Source organism: Micrasema longulum, unplaced genomic scaffold (assembly GCF_059751315.1).
Source record: "Micrasema longulum isolate JH-2025_06_02 unplaced genomic scaffold, ASM5975131v1 h1tg000274l, whole genome shotgun sequence".
NCBI classification, from domain to species: Eukaryota; Metazoa; Arthropoda; class Insecta; order Trichoptera; family Brachycentridae; genus Micrasema; species Micrasema longulum.
In genome coordinates this window covers 505,142-530,155 of record NW_028277478.1, presented here as the reverse complement: position 1 = coordinate 530,155, position 25,014 = coordinate 505,142, and the positions used below count along the sequence as shown (strand labels likewise).

Genomic DNA, 25,014 nt, shown 5'->3' with positions numbered 1-25,014 from the left:
TTCATGTCACCACAATTCACCGACGACAACTCGTGACGTCTCGGGAGGAGTAATTTCAAAATTAGAAAACTTTAAAAATTCATACCGATAATAATACGATACATCAAAATATGTTTAAAATATTTTAGATTAATTTGTGATAGTACATTAACCTTTTAAAAAGTGTGTGAAAACCTTTTAAAAAGTGTGTTTTTCGCGTCCCTGTATGGTAATCTGAGGTTACCTTAGGTTACCAGATGTAAGGAAATAATTGCCTATTAATCACTGTCTCTTTTTATCTTATTAAAATTATATGCGTGTCTTGCTTAGTAATCTAATTATTTATTTATACACTATTCGATATTTATATTTATATTTTGTTATAGTTATAAAAATACATATGTAGTTTTATTTGACTTTTATTTTAATTTTTTTAACAGTTGGTTAGGATTTTGTCGTGACGGAAATCGTCAGACTGGTCACGAAAAAACCCGCTCACTAATAAAAAAATATACATTAAAGTATAATTAAACTATAAACGTATATGTATTATTATAATTAAAATGCAGTTCTACCAAGAAATGTAAGTAGAAAAATTCAATCTTTATTTTTTATAGGAAACTTTGCCCAGAGTACAAACTCCGTTGCAAGCTTGGCAATTTCATTTTAATATATTGATAATTAGATAACATCTCTTTTGCTCAAATTAAAATTTTATAATATTTGTCATTTTTGGAGATTTTGATGCACAAATTATTTTATTCATAATTATTCAAAATACCCAAACATGTTATTTAATTTTTTTCTCACGAACAGGGGCCCTCATGATTTTTTTTGTGGTACTATTTAAAGTGTGATATGAATTAAAGAAATTTTATTTGCAACACCGGTTACATCATAATAACGCTACATCAAACAAAAAAAACCTCTGATCTCTTTTATCAGATGATTGCCATTTTAAGCAGTAAAAAAATGTAAATTAACTGCTAAGCGTAAATGTGTCTTTTTTCTGAAAACGACCAACAAAAATATTATTTATTTATTTTTTTAAACGCCTTTTAGGCTTTTACATGTTTTACATACATATATACAAATAAAGACAGACATGTATTTTACAAAGAAGTAGCAAAAAATATACAAATGATTTTTAGAAGAAAAATAAAAATATCAAAAATATCATCTTTACATATTAGTATTAAAGTAAAAAGAACAGAAGTGCATTTTAAAAATGAAGACAGAAATGCATTTTACACAAAGAAAGGAGCAAAAAATAAAAATAAATTAAGAAGAGAAAGAAAAATAAAAATCAAAAAAAAAAATAATAAAATCATTACATATTAGTAGAAAACATATGAAGAGACATAATAATACATACATATATTGTTGTGGAGAACAGGAGTACATTTTTACGTATAGGTTGTATTAAAATAATCCTAAAATTAGAAGAAGTTAGAAAAATACTTATTTAGAATACATATATAAGTCAATAAACGGTAAACAATTGAAATCAACATAGTCTTACTTAGATGTTACAATTTGAAGATAGTAAATTAACACAGTAAATTGATAATTACTATTTTTTAAATATATATAAAAAAATGCGTATAATTTTGGTAATCAAATATGAGATATGTTATAACTACAGAGCGTACGGATGATTAGAATGAGAAAATTCGGTAAAAAAAATATTTGTTAATTTACTATTAAACTAAGCCAACATCTTAAAAAAGGTTTATCTATCGTATTAACTGCGTTATAGTTTTTTCAAGTTTTCCTGAAAATACTTTGCGTGTGACGTCTCAAGTTCTCTTCCGCTTTTTCTCGGTCAGTTCTGTCGATTGGTCCGTTGGTGGTAAGTAAACTGGAAATCTTCCATGTCGTTCATTTTCGTAAATAGGCTGATTGGTGAGTATTTTTTGGTCTGTAAATTGGTCATATTAAATTTAATAAGGTAATAAACTTGTTTATACACCTGTTTTCTTCAGTCACCAGTGACAATAAAAAAGAAGCAATCAGGTGGAGTATAATGGCTGCCAATTGTTGCTAATTGTTACTTAGAAACAATTATGGTCCAAACTAATACGAAAAAACATTCAAATAATACTGTACAAAACTCTGATCGAACCAATTTTGACATATGCTCTGACACCTGGGTTATGATAAAAAATATTGAAAGAACAATTGAAGCTTTTGAAAAAAATATCCTCAGAATTATCTTTGAACCTGTGAGAGAAAACAACCATTGGCGTCGCCGCTAAAATAGAGAGCAATACAATATCTACCGAGCGCCCGATGTACTCAACTCCATCAAAGTAGGACGCTCGAGGTGGGCTGGCCACATCATTAGAATAGACGATGAAAACTCCATAAAACGTCTAACTCTATCTGTGCTACAAGGACGACAAAGACCAGAAAGGCCCAATGCGATGAATGGACTGCATCAGTGCGGATACGTTTGAAATGAGGAACTGGAGAGGAGAGGCAGCTGACCAGTAAGAGTGGAGGATACTTCTAAATATTGTCGAGGCCCACCCATGACTGTCGAGCTTATGACGATGATGAGGCTGAAAGCGTTTACATTAAACGTCCGAATATCTATAGAGATAATAAATTTATTAAAAAAAATGTTTTTGTACTATTAGTATATACGAGTGAATTGTATATTTTGTGTATTAATAAATAAACATTCAGATAAAGTTAAAATCGTTTGCATAAAGCGAACAAACACCCATTTTAATAGGCAAATCTTTAAAATTGATGAAGAGACCCCTTTTATTTTACCACTTCGCTTTATTGACTTGTCATGATTAAGCACCCTTGTTTTTATGACCAAATTCCGGAAATCGGAATAAGAAAGCGGGGGAAATAAAGATAATTAGAAAACTGAAAACATTCCTCGAAAATTTAATGGAAGATTAAACATGGTATTATTTCTGTAATTTTGTTTCAGGGTGAATAAAAAAAACCTTTGATTGTAAAAAAAAAACAGAATTCTGGACGAGCGTTTTTGACTATTGCAACTCTCAGGTAAAAAATCGGAATAAAGAAAATGAGTGGAGATTTTTTCACACAGTTTTATAGTAATTGGCGAATCCGTCAACCATTCTCAAGATTCTGGATTCGATTTCTAGCAGAGTGGACGTTAGCTATTAATCTTAAAGGTTTAATAGGACGTGAAGTATTAATTTTAGTACGATCTTTCAGGTAAATGTGAAGTAAATCTATTTACGATAGGTGCATAATGTCGAGATCCTTACATTATGTAAGGCCGAGCCTGCGTTGGTTTGGTGATGAAAAGCGAATGGACACCAAAAGAACGGCTAAAAAAACTAACGGTGTGAATGTTGATAGATGCAGAAATCAAAAGTAACCAAGAAAAACGCTTCATGACCAAATCCAAAGAATACGAACATATCAAAAGTTAGAATAATCGGGGAGCCTACATAAGAAAATGTACAAATGTAAAGGAAGCTAGATCCAAATGCAAAGACAGAGAAATATAGCGTAATATTAATTTGATTCAATTAAATTAATTTATATTGAAAAATAAATACATTACAAACAAAAATTGAATACGTACAAATAAAAAAAAAATACCAAAAATTCATAAAGAGTCTCTTGTCAAAATAGCAGTAGAATACTGCTCTGTAAAACCTTTCCGGATACATGGAACATATCAACATCCAGAGCGATATTATTCAGCGTAGCGGTAGCCCTTCCATCAGGCATAACCATCGGCAGGTTGGTCCTGTACATCGGAATATGAAACAATCTATTGTAGATAATCATCAGGAACATTCAAACCAATTCTCATCATAATATCAGAATTATCGATAATACCGCGCAACAATCGATAAAAATGTAAAGTCAAATACACATTCCGTCTAGTCTCTAAACTGTTGTAGGTAAGCATACCCTGGAGAAACTCGGTCGGATAGACCCAAAAATTTTCTCTATCATAAAAAAGTACTTCAGTTCATGTGGCTCTCAAATCATCGAGCCACTCTCGAGTTTACTTCGCACCAAGGAGTTGTAAAGAGTTCTCAGTACGCGGGTATTTTCAAAAACCCTGGCAATACGCAGAACAAATCCTTAGATTTTCAATGCATTACCACTGATTGTCTTTAGGTGTTCAAGAAATGTCAGGGTGCTCACAAATCTAACGTCCAGATTTCATATTTAAGAAAAGTTTTAAGTTATCATTACATTTTTGATATTATTAATGAAAATAGAGAACAACAATGGACCAAGGTTAGAGCCTTGCGGGATAATATTCCCAACTGTATTCTACCACTATGCCTAGGCGTAACTTTTTGTGCCCTAGTAAAGGACGTGACTAAACACTGAGAAACATTCAACTTTGCCTTTCCCATTCAGGTATATTAGATATATCTACTTGGGGAAGACGAAAATCGTCAGAAGTTGTCCTATATCCTCTCTGCCTGCACTGTCAGGCAAACAGTTGGGCGGTTTGCTTGTTTGAAGAGGTGGTTCTGCACTAAAATATTTTAATGTTCGTAGACTGGCATCTGTAGCGTAAGACTAATCTCCTTACCTTCCATATAACAAGGATGATCTGGGTACGTTACGATTAGAGGGCTGATAAGCTACAGAAAGTGCCTTGGTGGGATTTTAGTTTTTGTAAAAAATATAGCATCGGTTATTTTTTTTTAAATTGTAAAAACGTATAATTATATTATTTAAATAAATAAATAAAATAATGCGGTGCTCTGTTATCGTAAATTTCAGGTGGGAAGATGATGACGAATATTTAATTTAATGCATTAACTTTGTGGTCAAACATTTTAATGAATATCACTGAGTCCAGGAAATTAAAGGAGTTACTGAGGTATTTGCAAAAAACTAATTTTAAAATTCAATTTCTCTCCGGGCGAAATTTATAATTTGCTTTTTTATTATTATCTTTGTTAAGTATTAGATTTTTGGATTATTAGTTTATGAATATTTATTAACCATTAACATAAGTAATGGCCATTTTTTATAAATTGTAAAGGTCATTCAAAGGAAAAAAAAAATATTTAAAATTTATATTTGAAGTGCTAATTTTGTGGCTATGTGAATTTTTGTTACCTTTTTTGATAAAGAGGCTAAATTCTAACCCATTTTTTTTCGTGCATTTAAAATTTATTATGTGAGCATCTCTGTGTAAAAAAAACCCTCTGTTTGTTTTTTAAAAAGAAGAACGATCAAAAGAAAAATTAAATTGAAATATAAAATGTTTCTAGTTTGAGTAGAAAATGTGGAAGTCTAGGCATTTTTAGGACTTACGACCTATCATTGGTTGTTTTAAGCTACCACTTTATACATTGTGTAACATTTACCATTTTTTATGTGTTTAAATATCCACATTTCTTCAACGCTTTTTAAATATATGCACTTTTTAAAAATAAGAAAATAACGTTTTTATGACTAACGCAAATATTAAAAAAAAAAATTATGATGAATATTTTAGAAAATTATTTAGAATTGAAACATTTTTTGGACCATTTCGAACGAGTTGGAAATAACTCATTATTTGAAAATGATAAATGTAAAGTTGGAGTGGAATGGAATTCGAACCACGGACCTTTGATACGTGAATTGAGTGGGAAACTCATTAAATTCCGTGAATTGAGTGGAAATTTCTTGATGATATTTCAAATGTTTGAGTTTACAGTTTACCATATTGAAGTGCCAAGTAATTTTTTATTTTTTTTAAATGTGTTTCTGATCCTATATTTGTGATGATATACTCATGTGTCTATGTCAACTAATTGCTTGTCCAGTCTCAACACAAGACTTTTAGTCCCATGGAGTTGGAACTTATGTCTCAAATAATGTGCAATCAATTAATGTATGTAAATAAATTGAATCTGACACACAAGCCACAGAACCAAAACCTGACTCTTATTTAATAATTAATACGCTTATATAAAATCACAGATTTTTTATTTTTTTTCAATCTACTTATTTAATTATTTATGCTATACATACGAGTATTTACAGGCCTAGACAATTACAACTGTTACATGACGAGACATATGAACTGAACAAAAAATATATAAAACTATACGGCAAAGACAAACAAAGCATTTTAATAGTTCATCTCCAATCTGTAACTTTCCAATAAAAAAGACTTGTTCTTGTACTTGGAAAGTGGCTAACACTGTTTAAGTGTATTTGAGGTTATAATTTTTTTTTATTAAAATATACAATTGTCTTTAGTTGTGACAAATATACATATATATTCATTCACACATATGTACATTTTCGCATATATATTTTCCATCTCTGTAGCAACACAGTTAGATCTTAGTAACTCTACAAATCCAGGCTGTCTTCAAACATTTTGAAATACTCAACTCATTGCTGAAAAATCATTTTTTGGTTTTTATATGACAAGGTCTCAGCTGAGTTTAAAAAGATTAATTTCATTGTATTAAATTTGCTGGATCTCTCAAGTTTATTCAAATTTTCCTTATTTTCTCAAAAACAATTTAAATAAAATTTCAACATTATTTTCTTAAGAATTTATTAGACATGAATTAAGCAACCATTGTTTAAAAAATATTTTGAACATACAGAAAATATGAAAAACTTTTCATTGCATAAATTTAGAGCCATTTCGGTATTAATAACAAGTTTAAATTTGCATTTGACTGAAGGAAAAAACGCACTATTTTTTGGTTGCGAAATGTTTTTTTTCTTTTTTTTACTACATTTTAATATCATAACAAATAAATGTGTGGCGCAAGAGGCAAAATAAGCAGTAACAATGGAGTCCCGGTCTTGACCTTGATGTATGGGAGCGAAGTATAGATTTGGAAAAACAGGGATGAAAGTAGGCTGAATGATGTCGAAATGTGATCATTCAGGCGAATGTGTGGTACAAATATGTACGATAGATGCACAATAAAATATATATAAAAAAAAAAAAAAATAGAGTAAAATTAAAAAACATTTGGATAAACTTAATTCAATATTTTATTGAATTTTACATTCACGTTAGGGTGAATACTACTCTTTAACAAATTTTAGCCAACAAAAAAGGAATCAAAAAGCAAACAACGTGTTCATTTCAAAATCAAATTTAAAGGGTTTTGTCCTTAATAAAAGGTTGAAACATTCTGTACATTTGCATTTTAGAATTTCGGGATGAAAAATAAACATGTCCAAAAAGATGCAAATAAAATATTCACATTTTCATCCTTCGTGCCTTCGGGCATGTCAATCAAATACATTCTTTATGATATTTCGAGGCAATAATAGAGGAAAGCTTTTCAATTTTTAGGTTTTTATGGTAAACATAAAAACTGTTTTTCGGTTACAAAATTTAAAACCGTATCAGTATGTGTAATTTGGTTTCAATCAAAATGGTTTACAGTTTTAATGTTGAAAATATTTCCTAATTACCGATAATTGTTTTGAATGCATAACAATTAACAATAATTGTTTAAGTGGTTGCATAATTTCAAAACGTCGTTTAATTTGAGTGATTTTTGTAAAATTTGTGAAATTATTGACCAATACTTCCAAATTACGGTTTTCGTAAATTCAATAAGATCAAATCTTTACTGTTGTGCATAATTTAATATTTATTATTATTACAATGAATGAGATATTTTAACGTTTTTTGATGATTGTTAAATTATAATTTTTATGAATTTTTACAATACGTGTTTTTAAAAAAACTTTAAACTTTAAAAAATAATTGTTTATTTGCTGTTTTGCGTATTTTCTTATTCAAAAAAAATATACTTTGAAGTACGTCCAAAAAAAATTTTCTGTATTCATATTACGTATTATTATCGATCGGGTTGTGGTCCTGTGGCTAGTGTCTCGGACTCACAGAACAAAGGTCTACTGTACCCCAACTTGATTCCATTTTCTAATAGTGAGTTATTTACAACTCGTTGAAAATGGCCCTCAAAATTTAATATTTGGGTAAATCATAAGAACGCAAATATTTATTTTTTCTAAAAAAGAAAAAAAAAAAAAAAAAGAGTATTGTGAGATGTTGGCCATTTTTAATATAAAATTTATTAACAAATTACAACACAGATGTAAAACATTTTAAAGAAGGGAATATAGAAGTCTTGGCATTTACAGGGCTTATGACCTGTTATTGGCGGTCAGTTTGCAGATGATACTACAATTGTTGATATTGGGGACAAACAAATAGACGCGCAGCAAAAACTGCAATCGGATTTTAATCAAGTTTCAAGATGGTCACATGATTATGGACTAACAATAAATACAAAAAAAAACGAAAGCGTTACACATTACGTTCCCATATAATAGACCAATAGAAGATATATTAATATATGCACACACTCACGAATGTTTGCATAAAAATCTACAAGACTGCAAATGCACAAAATAGATCATGTATCATAATAAAGATATTTGGGTATTATTATAGATTCCACTTTTAATTGGGAAGAACGGGTAAAAACTATTTTCAATAAGATAAGAGTTTGCCTATTTAACATGTTACATTTAAAACCATACATACCATACCCAGTGCTGAGACTAGTTTACTTGGGGCTAGTTGACCCGATAATTCAATATGGATTAAGAATATGGGGACTAAGTTTCAAATCTTATACCGACAGAGTCTTGAACCTACAAGTACAATTTTTTAAAACTATCGTACCTGTAAAAATAAAGATTGAAGCAAAAGACAACAATAAAATATTTTTTAATTATGTTAACGTTTTTCCAATTAATAAACCGTTTCAGTATAAGAAAGTGACAGATCATTTCCTCGATTGCAGTTTAAAATCCAAAGTAACCCACCAGATTGTGATCCGACAAGTATCGGCACAGCAGCTGACGGTTCTACGACAAAAGAACTTATATGGAGATAGATCAATAGGGAGTGTAGTACCAAAACTGTATAATTTAATACCAGCTGAAAATCGTGAGGATAAAAACCTAAATTCATTTATAAAAATAGTCAAAAAAATGTTAAAACCAGCAAGTGAAACTTAAGTGGCCATATAAATATATTGAATTTTTAATATATTATTAAACTATGCACTTACTTTTATATTTTAAAAAAATTTTTATGTAACCCGCAGACAAACTTCGGCTTTGCGGGAACAAAAATACAATTATGTATGTTAATAATTTGTTAAAATAAATAAAACTTAAAAAAAAAAAAGTGTCTTTTTTACAATCAGACAAGCCTTGTAAATGCCTAGACTTTCATATTCCCTTATCTGAAATGTTCTCCATCTCTGTTTTAATTGGTTATCTCAATGACTCCCTAAGGGGTGAAATCCAGTATTTTGTCTTAAAAATTTAAACAAACTCTAAATATTGAAGTAAATTTTATTGTTTTGAATTTCAGATCTTAAACTATAATAAGTTACGTGTTATTTAGTTAAAATGCATTGTCATTTATTTGAACACGTGTAAATTATATGTATTTATATTTTTTTCAGTTTATGTCGTTTGTATGATTTTACTACCAAACTTACACAACTTTCATAGTTGTAAATTATCTTAAGGCTGAAGTTAAAGTAACCTTAGCATAACGCAAATTTTAATAAAATACTACTCCACGTGATGAATAATCTTGTGAGAGCTTTGATAATTATACAAGACTCGCACATGTCAAGCTTTTAATGTCATAACGTGTGTACTTTAATTTAAATACAAATTTATGCAGGAAACAGTATTACGTAAAGTTGTATCAATACAAAAAAAAAATTAAAACCCCATTAAAATATCAACTCCACAGGGGTCACGATTATGACATCTTTAAGTGTAGGATGTATAGTAAAAGATGTGTCTGGAACATCAGTAATACAAACTTTTGTTCAGTATGTATGGATAAAACGACGTTTAGTATGAAAAATTACTCAGGCCTGTAAGGAAAATCTCTGGGTCAGAAAATATCAGTACAAGACAATGCTTAAGACGCAAAATGTCCCTGTGAGAAAGCGTTCGGGACAGTAAGTGTCTCTGACTGAACATGTTTGGATGAGAAATGTCTTGTGAAAAAAATCTCCCCGTCGGAAAATATCTGAACCAAACAATATTTAGTAGGAAAAATATCACTGACGGGAAGCTCCGAGGGAAATTTCCTTGACGGAAGATGTCCAAAATGAATTTTTGGAGAAGAAAATAGTGATAAACGCCATGGACGGAAATTTTTTTACGAAAAATATTAGAGCTGGATGAAAACGTCCAGAAAAAAAAAGTTTTGAACGAAAAACGTCCAAAACGTTTGAAATGAAAAAAACTAATCCTGGATTTTTGAGGCGAAAAATGTCAGGAACAACGCAAAAATGTTAGGGACAGAAAATGCTCGGTAAGAAAAATGTTTTTTACGAATGTCAAAAGAAAAAATATCCTAGACAGACGAAACAGTTCCGGATGGATTTGAAAATATGTTTAGAAGTTTTATTTATTATACAAAGCGTCATTTTATTTACACGGGTCTCCTACATGAGGTAAAAGAGAAGACGTCTGAGGAGACGGAAGCGCCCTCGCCGAGAATACCTCGAGGAATGAGGAAGTTCTGTGGTTTTTATAATTTATTTTATTTGTTAATAGACTGTTAAACTATGTCAAAAAATTTTTTTTTTCATTTTTATAAATCGTTTTATCAGCGCTACGATTTTTAAAAGTTTTGTTTTTCTGAAATAACTCCGCGTGTTACGTCACAGGTTCATTTCCGCTTATTCTCATTCAGTTCTTCCCATTGGTCCAGAAGCGACAAGCTGACCGGAAATCTTCCATAGCTCTTAGATCAAAGGTTGATTCACATGAAGCAGTGACGTCATTCAAAGTAGATAATATTTTTTATTATTTTTTTTGTACATGTTCAAAAAACTTTGCGGTACGATTTAAAGCCCTTATTTTTACCCCGCGTAAGAAAACATTTTTTGTATCCAATTTCCCGTAGGACTGAAGTTCCGCATTGTGTAAAGACTGGTTGGCAACAGTCAGCTTTTGTTACACGCTAGCAAATTCGGCCTTTCGAGCCTCATTTTATCGTTCTTTTGATCTTCAGTTATCGATATATCGAAATATCACCACTTTGGGTTAAGCAATTATTTTTTTGTTATTTGGAGCAGTCTAAATTTAATAAAAAATAATCTGTTACTCAGAATAATGCGACTAAAATAACAGAAGACTTACTGATATAATATATTCAGGAACATCCTGGACATTAACACTCTCAGAGCTGTGTATTTTGCTCATTTCAAGTCAGAAGCTAACTATTTGATAGTGGACTTAGAAGGTTGCACTTTGTTTATCATGAACCTCCTACCCCTAATAAATGTACAAAAAATAATTTTCAAAGTTTTTTTTTAGTTTTTTTTTAAATTTATTGTAACAGAGAAAAAAAACATTTTCGAGAAGGGAATTTGGAAGTCTAGGCATTGACAGGGCTTATGACCTGTCATTGGTTGATTTAAGTGGCCACTTTACACACTCTGTAACATTCACCATTCTGCCCATGTTTGAACATCCACATTTCCTCAACTCTTCCATCTGTTGACTTTTGTGAAGTAAAAGAGCTGAAACTTTTATCACGTGGGTGAGATTCAAAAATGTTTTCCCTCTCTATTCAAATGAATTTAAATATGAACAACTCTTTAGGAAGTAAATTTAGCCAGTCTTTAAGCGTTTGGACATAATCAAACATTGTTGAATTCTTAAAGTAATGTTTCCATGTCCCCCAACTTTCCTATCTAAAACACAGTTTCAATTTATGAAGGGACTGGATATAAGACAATTATAAAAGAAGCATGGACCCATTTTTAGTCATGTGGTTACAAGAGATCCCAGCAGAATTCTTGTACGTGATTTCCCTGTAATTTGAATTATTTAATACCAAAAACTCGTACGACTTTCGCTCAGAGACATTTCTCTTTTGTGGTCCCAAGAGTGTTCAATGTCCTGAATAAACATCAACAAAACAAAAGCCATTTTCAGGAGAATTGTACTCGTTTGGATACTGTCTACGGGATGAAACCATTACAAAAGACTGCTGCGAGACATAGCATATACTCGTATACATAGTACTATTTGGCGTGTTGGCCGGACGTTTATTGAAATTTATGTTTATGTAATAATTTTTCAAAGAAGTATTCTTTACCCTTTTCCTTACTGAAGCTCCAAAAATACGCCGGATCTGATGAGGTCCCAAAAAGACTCCAATGTACCTATTCACATTCATCTAGTACAAAATATTACGCATTTTTTCTAGGGTATGGTTCAGCCTGGTCCGCCCTGGGCAGCGTTTGTCGCCGAATAAAACTTCCAAGAAATAATCGAGCATACAATACGCCGCAGTCGGGGTTTCTCAAATATGGGTGCATAGATTATTTGAAAATATTTTTATGTGTTATTTTTTGTTTTTGTGTAAGCACGGGCTGTATTAATTTTATTTATTTTTTAACTTATTGTACGTAATGCTATTTGTACATTGGCGGGCTTATTGCCAAATTTCTTTCAACTTATAGATTATTTTCCAAAATACGTAACATCATAATTTATCATTTCTTAATCCGCACCCAGTTGTGCATAGGGCATTGTTTTGGTACTATTGCAGCATTTTTCGATAAAAGGAATGTAAGGTGATCTGTTTTACGCTTCAGGTCTCAGTTCGATACTTTCCGATTCCCTTTATTTTATCGGAATAACACCATACCATTCAAACATAATTGGTCCAAAATGAATAAATTTTAAAATTTAAAAAACTACACGTATAAAGCAATTTTTTCCAAAATGTATTATATGGCTAGTAAATGTATTTTTAGTTTATTTATTTTTATTTATTTTATTTACACTCTTTATTAAAATATAATTCCATGTTCACTTTGCCCAGCTAACAAGGGTACATAACCTGTTCCAAGCTAAGCAATTACATTTTAATGTATTATAATACTTAACAAATTTATATAGAGCACAGACAAACAAAATATAAACTCATTCGGATACAAATTTTGATTCATATACATACAGACATACACATATATACACACATATATATATATATACACATATATACACATGTACATACACACACACGTACATACACCCATGCGCATACACATACATACATTCATTAAAACATAGACAATTTATTTATGCGAAACTTCATGGTTGTCATCTATAAATATTTTTTTTTTTTATTATTCCTTATTTTTTATATTTTATTTTTGACATCCAGTAAGATTCTCCAATCCGTGGCATGCATCAACTTTTCTGACTCCCTACGTCCAATGTCATGAAAGAGCGAGGTCAACACCTTCCGTAACTTGACAACACTCCTGTCTTTCCACGATTCTGGCAAAAGGCTATGGACATTTTTGCCTACGTAATAGTGTTGTCTCGATGCCAGAACAGTGTTGACCCCTTCACTTAGTATCAGATCCCTATTAGAGTATCTTTTATTGTAGTTGTGGTTGACGCTTGGGTAAATGTCTTTATTTATGTATGTAACCACTACCGTTCTCAATATATACTGTTGAATAATATTCAGTACTCTGAATTATTTGAAGAGCAAGTCACTTGGATAACGAAATGTTTTTTTTTAATGACTCGGATTAAAGATTTCTGTGCAATTGCTACAGGTTCAAGGGCGGTTTTTGTGCAAGTAATTACTTTGTACAATTGGTACGCGTATTGTTTATATTATTTTTTTTACAATTAATTTATATTTATTTATTGATAATACTCTAGTATATTGACGGTGGAAAGGAAAAAGTTACATAGCAACATGTAGCAACCAGAAGAGCAAACAAACGTTTTTTTTGTTGATAAAAAACGTAATATTACTTATGATTATGACCTTTAACAGGATTGCGGATAATAGCAAGAAGCTCTATTAGGCAATCATAGAAAGAGAAAACAAGACAAGACCACAAAATGTGTTCAAAAGACTTATTGGGATATCCGCAGCAGCACGAAGGAGAATCAACAATATTGAAAATAAATCATTTTTGTTTAAAATTACCATGACCTGATAAAAACTGTGTAGTAAAGTGATCGGGGATAACCCAAGAAGATTTTAAGCGCTGACGGGTTGAATTAAATAAAAAAAGGTAACCCTCCCTGAAGGGGAAGATTCCCGTCGCGATTGCCAAGCATCAAGAAGAGCATTTAAAGTCTATTTTTTATGTTTGATTGAGACGTTCCTTCAGTTGGGAGTAGATGGATGCCACCGATAACGTTTCGAAGTATAAATTATGTGAATAACCCCTTTTTTTATTTTATTGGTTGTTTGGAAGAAATCGCAATAATGTACAATCAATGTTATGTTAAAAAAGTTAAAATAAAATATTATATTTTTTAAATCGTATTTCGTTGTAATTTTACTTTCTAAATAAAAACGTACGACACCATTAAACGTATGAAGATGTTTCTTTCATATTTTACCAGAAACATGCTTATATTATTAAATTTCAGGTGAGTTTACCTGGTATCTATCCAAGGCGATTGCGGTGATGGAAATGGTCGACACGAATATAGAAGTGGCCTGCAGCGTTCCAATGAGCTTGCAGATCAGCGCTTGCTTCCCCAAGGGCCAATGTTTACTCAGGATCTCCATCAGGGTAAGAGGTGTTGTCACCAAGCAAAGGAGCAGGTCGGAAACGGCCAGGTTTACAATGAACATGTTTCTGGCGGTTCGCATACCCTGCTTTCTGGCCACCTGTCGAAAAAAAAACACATACTTTTTTGTAATTTAATATAAGTTTTTTTGGCTCGAATGGGATTGTAAATAGGATGATCTTCATGGCAGCAATGCAGAACCCAACTCAAGTTATTTGTTATCTATTTCCGTAAAAAGGAAGAGGGTTTATCTACTAATACACTAATGAGTAGGGCTGGGAGGTGTGTATTGGTCGGGGGTTGGGCTGGGCTGCTCCTTCGCCACCGTGGTGGGTTATTGGGGACGCTGACCTAGTGTGTAGGATATGGTTTTCATTTTGCGTGTGGTTAATAAGGTTGATTGTCAGGTAGAGTGGGCTGATGATGTATGAAGTTTTTTATTTTTTCGACATGAAAGGGAAAGGGGGTTTGAAGTTTATCACTGTCTGAACATTTTGTTAATTATCTATATTGATAAAATTATTTTTTGTTAGTAAATATATATCTTAATCACATACCAAATTCAAACAAGTTTTAAAACTACCGAAATGCAAAAAGTTTACATTCCGCGGAACTGATTCTGCTGAGCGTCTGGCTAATATGGACGAAAACAATGTCTTATTAAAACGATTTTACCCATTTATTTTAAAACAAAGTGCAACTCACGCCCTTAGATGCTTATTTAATAAGGTTTAACGCACATTATAAAATTTAATTGGACTGATTTTTATTATTTAATACGAAATGACAGCCGGTTTACTGCAAAAATTGACTTTTTTCAAAACTTCAATGTTTGGTTGAAGGCCAAACGTAGTATCGAATATTTTTTTTGACATTTTTTGCATTCCGAGTAATCCAAGAGGCAACTTTTTAGACCCCTTTTATTTGAAAATTTGGAAAAATAAATTATCGGCCCACCCTATTGTCAGGTTTGCTGATAGGTTGATTGATAAATTAGTTGATAGGTGTTGAATAGGATGCTAGATTTTGAATAGGTTGATGCTTAGTTTTTGTTTTGAATAGGATGGGGTGGTGCTAGGAATAGAGCAAATTTATGAACAATGTAATTTTTTTTTGGCTTTCTGGGTTCGAATTATTTTACTGGTGTAAGGGTGGCAACGGATCTGGTTTTCCTGATCGGACTTATTTGATATCTTTATGTTTTTGGATTACGTATTTTTGTATTATTTAATTAAGTACGTACAATAATTTGGCATATGATTTATTGCTCCTATTTCTTATATTTCTTACTATAGTATTGAGTGAGTTTCTAGAAAACATATCTCAATAATCATTTCAATTATGTTTTTATATATATATTATTTTTCTGTTGATTTCAATGATACTCTTATTTTGTTTTTTATTTTTTTTTTAACTATTATATTTTACTATTATTTTGTTATATTTTAAAAATACCATTATTTTGTTTATTTGATTATGTGTGATTCTTAATTTGTAAAATTTATATTTAAAAAACTATTTCTGACTATCTTTTTTGCATTGTATTTTTTAGAATTTTATTATTTATTATTGATACCTTTTTTTCTAGATTGTTATTCTATTGTATCACATGTCATTATTATTTAATCTAATTAATTTTACTATGTATTTTTATTGTTATTTATTGTGGCTTGACACGGGCATAGCCTAAAAATCCTTAATAAGTTCATTATAAATTAAACTAGTCCAATTTTAAAGGAATCAATAAATAAATAAATGAAACGAGCTAACTTACATACTCTATCACCATCAGAATCGGGAAATTTGATTTAGGGTGACAGCAAATTGACTTTATATACTTAAGTTGCTCTTACAGAGATAGGGGCATTGAAAACAGTTCATGTAAATTCAAACAATAAAAATACGCAATTTTTTTTGTAACAAATTACCGTTTATTACAGCTGAAAAATTTGTTTTTGTAATGTGCGGATCTGAAAAGTCCACAAGACCTTTAAAACAAATCTTATTTCCAAGAATGAATCCAAAATCTGTGGATTTATTTTGCGAATATCTAAGCCATTCAAAGCCCAAAAATTGCAATAGCATTGCATAAATCATTTGTTGGTCCCTTGCTTGAATGAAACTCTTTAATATGGTCCCCTAATTATACTAATCATCCAAGAATTTAAAAAATATTTATGCTACTAATAAGTACAGAAACTTTTTTTTTTACTTCAAAGTATTTCATAGACTTATAGAAAAAAACAAAATAACTCAATTGATTTTGTACAATGGGAACTTTCTAACACCTAGATACTCTTATATGTTAAAAGAGTAGAATCTAGCGTCATTATTTTTTGCATCTAGCCGCTCGTTTTCAAAACTGACAGTTATGTCAAAACTGAATTCGACTTTAAAATTTACTTATTTCCATATCTTGTTTTTAATAGGCTCTTAAGAAAAAATGTACCAAACTTAGAACACTTAAAAATTTAATTAAATCGTAATTAAAGGAAAATTGCTAGGTGAAACAAAATTTTCGTCACTTTAAGTGCGTAGATAAACGTATTGAGGGGTTGCAGACCCGTCGATACAAACCGATGTACTTACATCAAAACTTGATTGTGGGGGGATCGGTAGCGTATCTTAGTAATTGGTAAGGAGAATTTTATCTTCAACTATGACGTCATACAGAAACTTTGTCATTTCAGGGCGTATGTGTGTGTACCGTTACGTACGATTCCCGTTGTTTCATGTCGATATACCTTCCCAAAACTTGAAGGTGGTGGAGTTGGTAGTGTATCAGGGTGAAGATATGACGTCTTTATCTTCCCATTGTTATCGGGGCCCTGGTACTATTATATTAGTCAAAATTCTCCGTCGACTATTACGACTCCACAGATCTACATAATCTCTGCCACAAATATGGTAAAAAGTACGACGGCAAGGCGTGTATATTTGGTTCTGGACTTGCTAGTTATAAATCGAGCCTGACTTTATTTTTTGTTCGTAACTTAATTATTTTATTTATTTATTTATTATACGGTATGACATTATATTGAGTTCAGTTGTAAAAAAAAACAATATCAAATACATCATCATCATTATCTTATCCGCACCTAATAGTGCATAGGGCACTGCATTGGTACACCAATCGCAGCGTATCTTGATCAGTCTTACACTTCAGGAACCAGTCTTGGGACTATGAAATATTCCAAGGTAAAAATACCCTTTTAAATAATATTTCATACCAACCATGTTAGGAATCGAACCCGAGACCTCTTGCATGGTAGGCAAATGCGCTGACCATTAAACCACGAGGCCGACTGTAGAAAAATACAGATAATAGTATAAACATACAGACGATCGCTAAGCATACCGTCCTGGTAATTTTCAAAAGTCATATAAAAATCATATTTAAGCGAGCATTTTTATGCTTAAATTGGATTTTATTGATTGTATATTTACTTTCAAGGGGGCACTTTTTATCACAGAAGCCTATTAAAAATAAAAATTTGACTTATTTTAATTTTTAATGAAGTAAACTACGCGGATTTAATTTTCGGGGTCATTCATTGATTGGATTCGGCCATATGACATCGAGATGACACGTTGGTAGAACATACTGAGATAAATAGAGATAGTACAGAAGTTAAGTATACCGTCTCGATGTGTACAGATGAAGATTGCATTTATAATCGTGGCACAGAACAGGTTGTCTTGGTGAGAAAGACTTACATGTTTTATTAAGTTGTTCGAATTTTCGATAAAAATACACTTACTTGTATTTGTTTTGAATAAGTGAATAATTAAAATAAAAAAATTAAACATACTCAAAACAATGAATGTATTGTTTATTTTACCATGTTATAATTTTGTTTACTAAAGCAACTATTAAACAAAATAATGTGGCTTAAGGATCTGAATTATGCATATTTTGATTCAAAATAAAGGTTTCTTTATCAAATAAAGCGGCTAAAGATTTAACAGTATTTTACTTGAAGGATTTTGGATTAAATTAGTTGTTGGCAAAGAAAATCAATATGTACTTAGGTACAATATTTACAATAAACATTTCGAATCTAGGCAGTATTATTTTATGTTCATGAATATCATGAATTATCGTACCTTTATAACTTGATTAAAATACAGGGTTTATTATACAAATAAAAATCACATATTTATTATAAAATATATGCCGAGTTAAAAAAAAAAAAACAACAACAATTGTTATTCTATCTACATATTTTGTGTAGTTTACAAATTTACTGAAACGAAGAGAAATCTACCGAAAACTTATACAAAGAAGCCAGAATTTTTAAATATATATTCATGCACTTCAAACTAAATCCCTCATCAAATGCAATACTCGTATATCGTCGTTTTGGTGATGAAAATAACTGACGCACAATATCATAGCTTCAGGGAAAATGGCTTTTTTTTTGTTTTGACACAAAATACACCTTCCTTCATAATACCGGCGTTTATACAGCAAGCCTATTAAAACCGTAATGAAATATGTTTTGGGAGATAAAGAACAAATTTCAAGTTCTTAAGGTTTAAAATTGGAGATTAAGATAAGGTTCGAGCCCCACATATCTACCGTTAACCATGTGTTGATAGATTTCACCAAGAAAACAGCTCTTTTAAATTGCGCTGCATAAGAAAATACGACGAAAGTATGCTTAACAACTTTTGTTGGGACTTAAAAAGAAAAAAAAACAACAGTGAAAAAGACAAAATTGAATAAAAATATGTATTCTAAATACGTTAAGTTATTTTGTACCAAATTTTTTTTAAATACAAATTCCTAAATTGTTAATTTCTAATGAGTTTTACTTTTTAACTTTATTTGCCGGAAAAAATTAAAAGCAGTTATGGATTTGGCAGAAAATAATCTATGATAATTACCTTTTTACTTTGTGTAACAGTCAAAAGTAAAATCATTGTTATTTATCAGCCACCTATTAAGTAAAGAGCATATATGAATGAATTTAGAATATAAATAAATAGTGTTTGTTAATTTACTTTTCTTACCGCTAGGACTACCAGGCTATTGCCAGTTGCCCCGAAGACTATCAGCACGGAGTAGAGACAGATCAGCAGCCAGAAGGCTGGTCCATCCAAGTTCCTATTGCTGGTGAACTTCTCGATGAGGGAAGCTTCCACGTCTCTGGAGGCGTTGAGGATCCACGTCAAGTTCTCGTCCAACCCGGACAGGTTGTGCGGAAGGCTGTCGAAGTCAAACTCGAACTTCATGACGCCGGGAGTGTGGATTGGAATTTTCATCTGAAACAATAAAGACTTTAAATTAAAAAAACAACCGAAATGCATGTTTTTTCAATAGCTAAATATTATATTTATTAACTAAAATATTAATATAAAAATTCTCGAAATAAATTTAAATATTCTCAAATTATAATTGAAGGTAGTGATGCAGAAAGCAGCCAGTCCACAATTTTGAAAAAATAAGATATTGGTGTTATCGGGCGCAGTTAGGTCAATTCTATGTTCTATATAAAACAGCCAGACCGCTTTTGTACAAAAAACTGGAATAATCATGTTCTGAAAATAGTGTCGATCATAAAACAGTATTTCTCAATTTGCAAAAAACACCCACTGCATTAGAAAAATCTGGCAGTACTTTATAAATCACTAGCGGACCTGACAGACGTTGTCCAGCCCAAACGTTGTCTTGCCTGCTTTTACCTTGGAAAAATACTTTTCATTGATAAACAGGTATCTAGGTACTTGTTTGTGATTAAATTCTAAAGCTAAAAACGGTTAATATTAAAATATTTCATTTCAGTAGGTATGTAGATACTTGTTTACGGTTGAATTACAAAACATAAAATTTATATTTTTTTCAAATATGGCATTCTTTTAACAAACGTCAAACTTCGGTTTTCTCACCAACAGAGGGGTGTACTTATGTAGGATTACGATTTTGAAGAATGTATTGAATTTATAATTTTTTTAGTATAACCAAAAATCCAGTCAACAGAAATTAACGATTAAAAGTTATAAGGAATATAAGGAAAATATCTAATTGATATTCACAAAAAACAAATTATGTTTCAGAACATTCAAAAACACACTTTTTGATACAAAAAAAACAACAACTTTCCATTTTTTTGTAAATGCATTCTCTTCAAATGCAACCTTAATGGATTGATGAATAAAACATCTATGCTCCTTACTTCTTTTTTACATATTAGATTGAATATTTTCATATCTACGAATGCGCACAGCACAAAGGTCTATATTTCTCTGAAAACCGCACGTAAATCGGTTAAGCCGTTTGGGAGGAGTTCAGCGACATCACACGTACAAAGGAATTATATTTATAAAAATTAAAACCGGTCGAATACATGTATACATTTTTGTTTGAAATATAAAAAAAAACTATTTATAAATTGTTTATCATTTGTCAAAGTCAAAAACATTCCAACTATTGTGTAGATTTGATTATTCACTCGTTTCATAAAGATGCTATTATCTCAGTTTAATTTTTTTATAGCTTGCTGCTTTCTTCACAACTCCATTGTTTTGAAAATCTAATAATAAATTTTTAGTAATTAAAACATATAAACACGTTTAGAACTGATTTAAGTAATGATTACAATAATAATACAAAAAATTTCAAAATCGGTAGGTAAATATTGTATGAATAGAATTGTAATTATCTTAAAAAGAGTGCGGTCAGTGTGGAAATGGGAATTCGAAGATGATTTTCTTAGAACAATTAATATAGTTGTCGTATTTTAGTTTAAACCCAATATTTCATTGTTCCTAGACTGGCGCCTGTAATGTAGGACTGATCTCCCTACCTTCTTGCAACAGATGATTGAATTACTCTGTTATTTCTACTGGGTACGCAAAGGGGAATGATGATGATGCTTTTTAAAATTTCTTTCTTCATACTTGTATTTAATTTAATTTTTATCTTATAATTATAGTTATCAACGGAGGCCTTGTTGTCTACAATAAATAAAGACACGTATTAAAAAAAAAAAAAACTTAACTATCGTTGGCTTACGACGCAGGTTATTACTGCTTTGAAATTAAATGCCTGTAAAAATAAAATAATAAACACAATTTTAGTAAAACCAAATCTTTAAAACTTTTCTGCAAATAAAAAAGGGGATAGAGTAAAAATAGAAAGAAAATTATGAGAGGAAAGAGAAAATCAAATGGGTATTTAAACAGTGTCATTTTCCCCATAATTAAAATCTCAACAATTGCGGGTCATTTTTGAAATTATCAACAATACATCATGGTAAAAAAATTAAATGAAAGAAAAATATCACGTTTTCTTCTTTACGGAATTTGTTTTTGTACTTGTTAGTAGCATAAAAAATATGTTTTAAATTTATGATTGTGAATTCCCGCAAAAAATGTTCATTGTATTGGCCATGCCCCTAATACGTCATGATTTAGTTAATTTTAAACCATTTTATGACCGTTTAATATTTAATCTTAAAAGAACTTCATTAAGAATTTTGACGTCACAATTATAGAGGCCAAACATGGCGTGTTTTTATAAAGACATATTTTTTGAGAATTAAAAAAATATTGGTTTTGAAAATACAATTAATTTTCCAAATCCATTTTTTATATTTTTATCGGTATTCACAGTATGTGATATTTCCCTATTGATTTAAGGGTCTTCTTTCCTATGATATTCTGTTCTGAGGAAGGTTGAACACAATTTCCAGTGTGTGTATTTTTTTTGCTTTGTTTATGTTTCACAGATTTATTTTTTTTATTTCTTGTATGCTAAAAACGCTTTAACCAAAAATAGTTTTTTCAAATATCTATTATTGGTCTTTGTGATTCTTCGAAATAAAATTATTTGGTTAAACATATGCGATTTTTTGTCTTAAAATAACAACAGTAAACCGTAAACATTCATTTTTATTTGCAAACAGCGAGAAAATTTCAATCGGGACTAATTTTCCAAGTTAGGGTGTTAATGAAAAATCACTAACCCCCAAGGAATCAATTCAAATAATAATAAAACTAAACTAATCCTTATTGCCATCATACCGTATGTTTTTATTAACAGATTCATTAAAAACTAATTAAAACTTACTTTGTACGATTGTCTCTGAAACATTTGTACGTTTTATTTAATTTGATTTACAAATACAAAGTGAATAATCTAAAAAAAGGATTAGTTTTACATGTGAATTTAAAGTTGCAGAATCGAAGAAGGTAGGCACTCAATCAAAACCATCTCAAAGAGGCGAGCCCGATGAATTGGCCACATTATGCGCCATGAGAGTCTCCTGCATGACATCATAGAGGGAATGTCTAAGGGGACAAATTATAGAGGGCGCTCCCGACGGGAATATTTGGAGCAAATGTGCGAAGATTTAAACTGCACCTCATATGTCGAGCTGAAGGGGGCTGCAGAAAAATAGAGACCAATGGAGGATGAGATGCAGGACTTTGCTGCATACCAATCCCTATGATTGAGACTGCAAAGAAGAAATATTCATGAATGATCTATTAAAAAAGCTTAGTGATGCGGGAAATTGGATATTGAAAATGATTTCCTAAGCGACGTAAAAATTAAAGCATTAAATAATAAGGAACATTAGCCTAAGAAGAAATTGGATACAAAAAATGTTTTTCTTGCGCGGGGTAAAAATTAGAGCATTAAATTAAACGGCCAATTTTCTTGAAAATGTAGCAAAAAAATAATAAAAAATATTTTTATAAAAACGCATACTTTGAACAACATCAGTGGTTCATATAAACGAACCAATGACATGAGAGCTGTGAAGAATCTCCGGTTTGCTAACATTAAACAAACCAATCGGGAGAACTGCAAAAAAAGCACTGAACTTCCTCATTGTACGGCGAAGTTTCACGAGCTTGTTTTTAAATAGCCATTTTTCTGAAAATTCACGTTAAGGGTGCATAAGAGCGCGTGCTGAAATAGTTAATCTATTTAAAATTGCATTTGGTTCAATTGACTGTCCTGAAAACAATGCAAACTATCTATTAATCTTCCTTCCAAAGTTCTAAGGAATAACCTTCTTCATATTCCTCTTGTTTCATCAGGTCAGGTAAAATTCATAATTATGGCGAACTTTTATAATAATTTTAATGTTTTAAAAAAAAAATTAAACAAAGATTTATTTGCGAATAATCATAATGACGTGCGGCGTTATCTTTTTAAATAATATGTGGAGTCTTTTTGATATACATTAGATGACTGATAATTTTATGTTCAAGTATATTTTTTAACTTACTGTGATGCATCATGTGAAAACATGTTATTGGCCAACTTGTTATTTGTTTTGTTTTAAATATAAGATAAATAAATATGTTGGTTATCCAAATAAATAATAAAAAGAATAAAAAAAAATCAATTTTATACGCAAACTTACATTCTCACTAAGCTAAAGTTACATATCGAGACTTTACTGATATAATGCATTTAGTCATTAAAACGAGTTCCGAGATAATCGCATTGAAAGCTTTTTTGTTCTTTCAACGCAATACTTCTCCCACAATTTTTTTTTTTTCAAAGCTTTGAAAGAGTTATTTTTACCCTAGGCGTAGTATAAAGTTTGAAGCACCTATATTCAAAAATATTCTAATTATCCAAAGACTGTTGACTTAATGCATTCTGTCAGTATTACCTCGATATAATATTTTCTGATTTAAAATTAAGGAAAAGATAAATTAATAAGTGAGATTTTAATAAAGACCTGAACTGACTGAGACAGTCAACGATTTTCAAGTGTGAAAGCAATTTGTCCCAGACAGAAGAGCTGATCGCCGAAGCCTTGTATTTGGGCAGCGCCGAATTTCGACAATTTTTTCTTTGCCTGAATCAGATCCTGACCTGGTAGATATTTTTTGACATGTATTTTCCCAAATACATTGGTCCGTCATGTTATCGTAGATTTCCAGTTGACGAGATGCGAATTCACCAATCAACAGAACTTGCCGAAGAAAACTTGTCACGTAACAGGCGGAATAATTTCAAAATCACAAAACCTTTAAAAACCGTAGCGCTGAAAATACTACATTTGAAAATTGTAAATTTTTTTGGACAAGTTCGATAGTTTCTCGTACCAAAAAAAACCTTCATATTTTTGCAACAAAACGGAGGTATTTGATGAATCATTCCTCCAGGTACCTCGAATATTACATAATAATATATATCGTCGCTGCGGTCGTTCAGGCGAAAATCACTAACTTATAAAATGACAGTTTTTGGTTAAATGTGCCTTTCGAAGCGTAAAATTATGTTCTTTTAGAACAAAACGTCGTTGAGGTAACCAAGTTTTAAAAAAAATGCGCAAGTCCTTTTTTTACTATGCTACATTTATTGTTATTTATTAAAACATTCAAAAAAAAAATTCAAACATATTTATTTAAATACATTTTTTTTACGTTAGCATTACAATTAATTTTTTAATTATTTTGCCTATTTTTTTATTATAAACGCCATAGGAA

The 25,014-nt window shown here is 30.8% G+C and overlaps 1 protein-coding gene across 1 annotated transcript in view; it reads right to left on the bottom strand.

The window, feature by feature from the left end:
- Positions 1 to 19,816, bottom strand: part of NPFR (Neuropeptide F receptor) — a 30,199-nt gene extending 10,383 nt beyond the window's left edge. The window contains exons 1-2 of the mRNA XM_088224231.1: positions 19,573 to 19,816; positions 14,423 to 14,656 (exon numbers count right to left, since the gene is read on the bottom strand). Of these exons, the coding sequence (XP_088080357.1) occupies positions 14,423 to 14,656; positions 19,573 to 19,794 (456 nt within the window). The 5' untranslated portion in view covers positions 19,795 to 19,816. The remainder of the gene's footprint in view (positions 1 to 14,422; positions 14,657 to 19,572) is intronic.
- Positions 19,817 to 25,014: the final 5,198 nt, after the last annotated feature.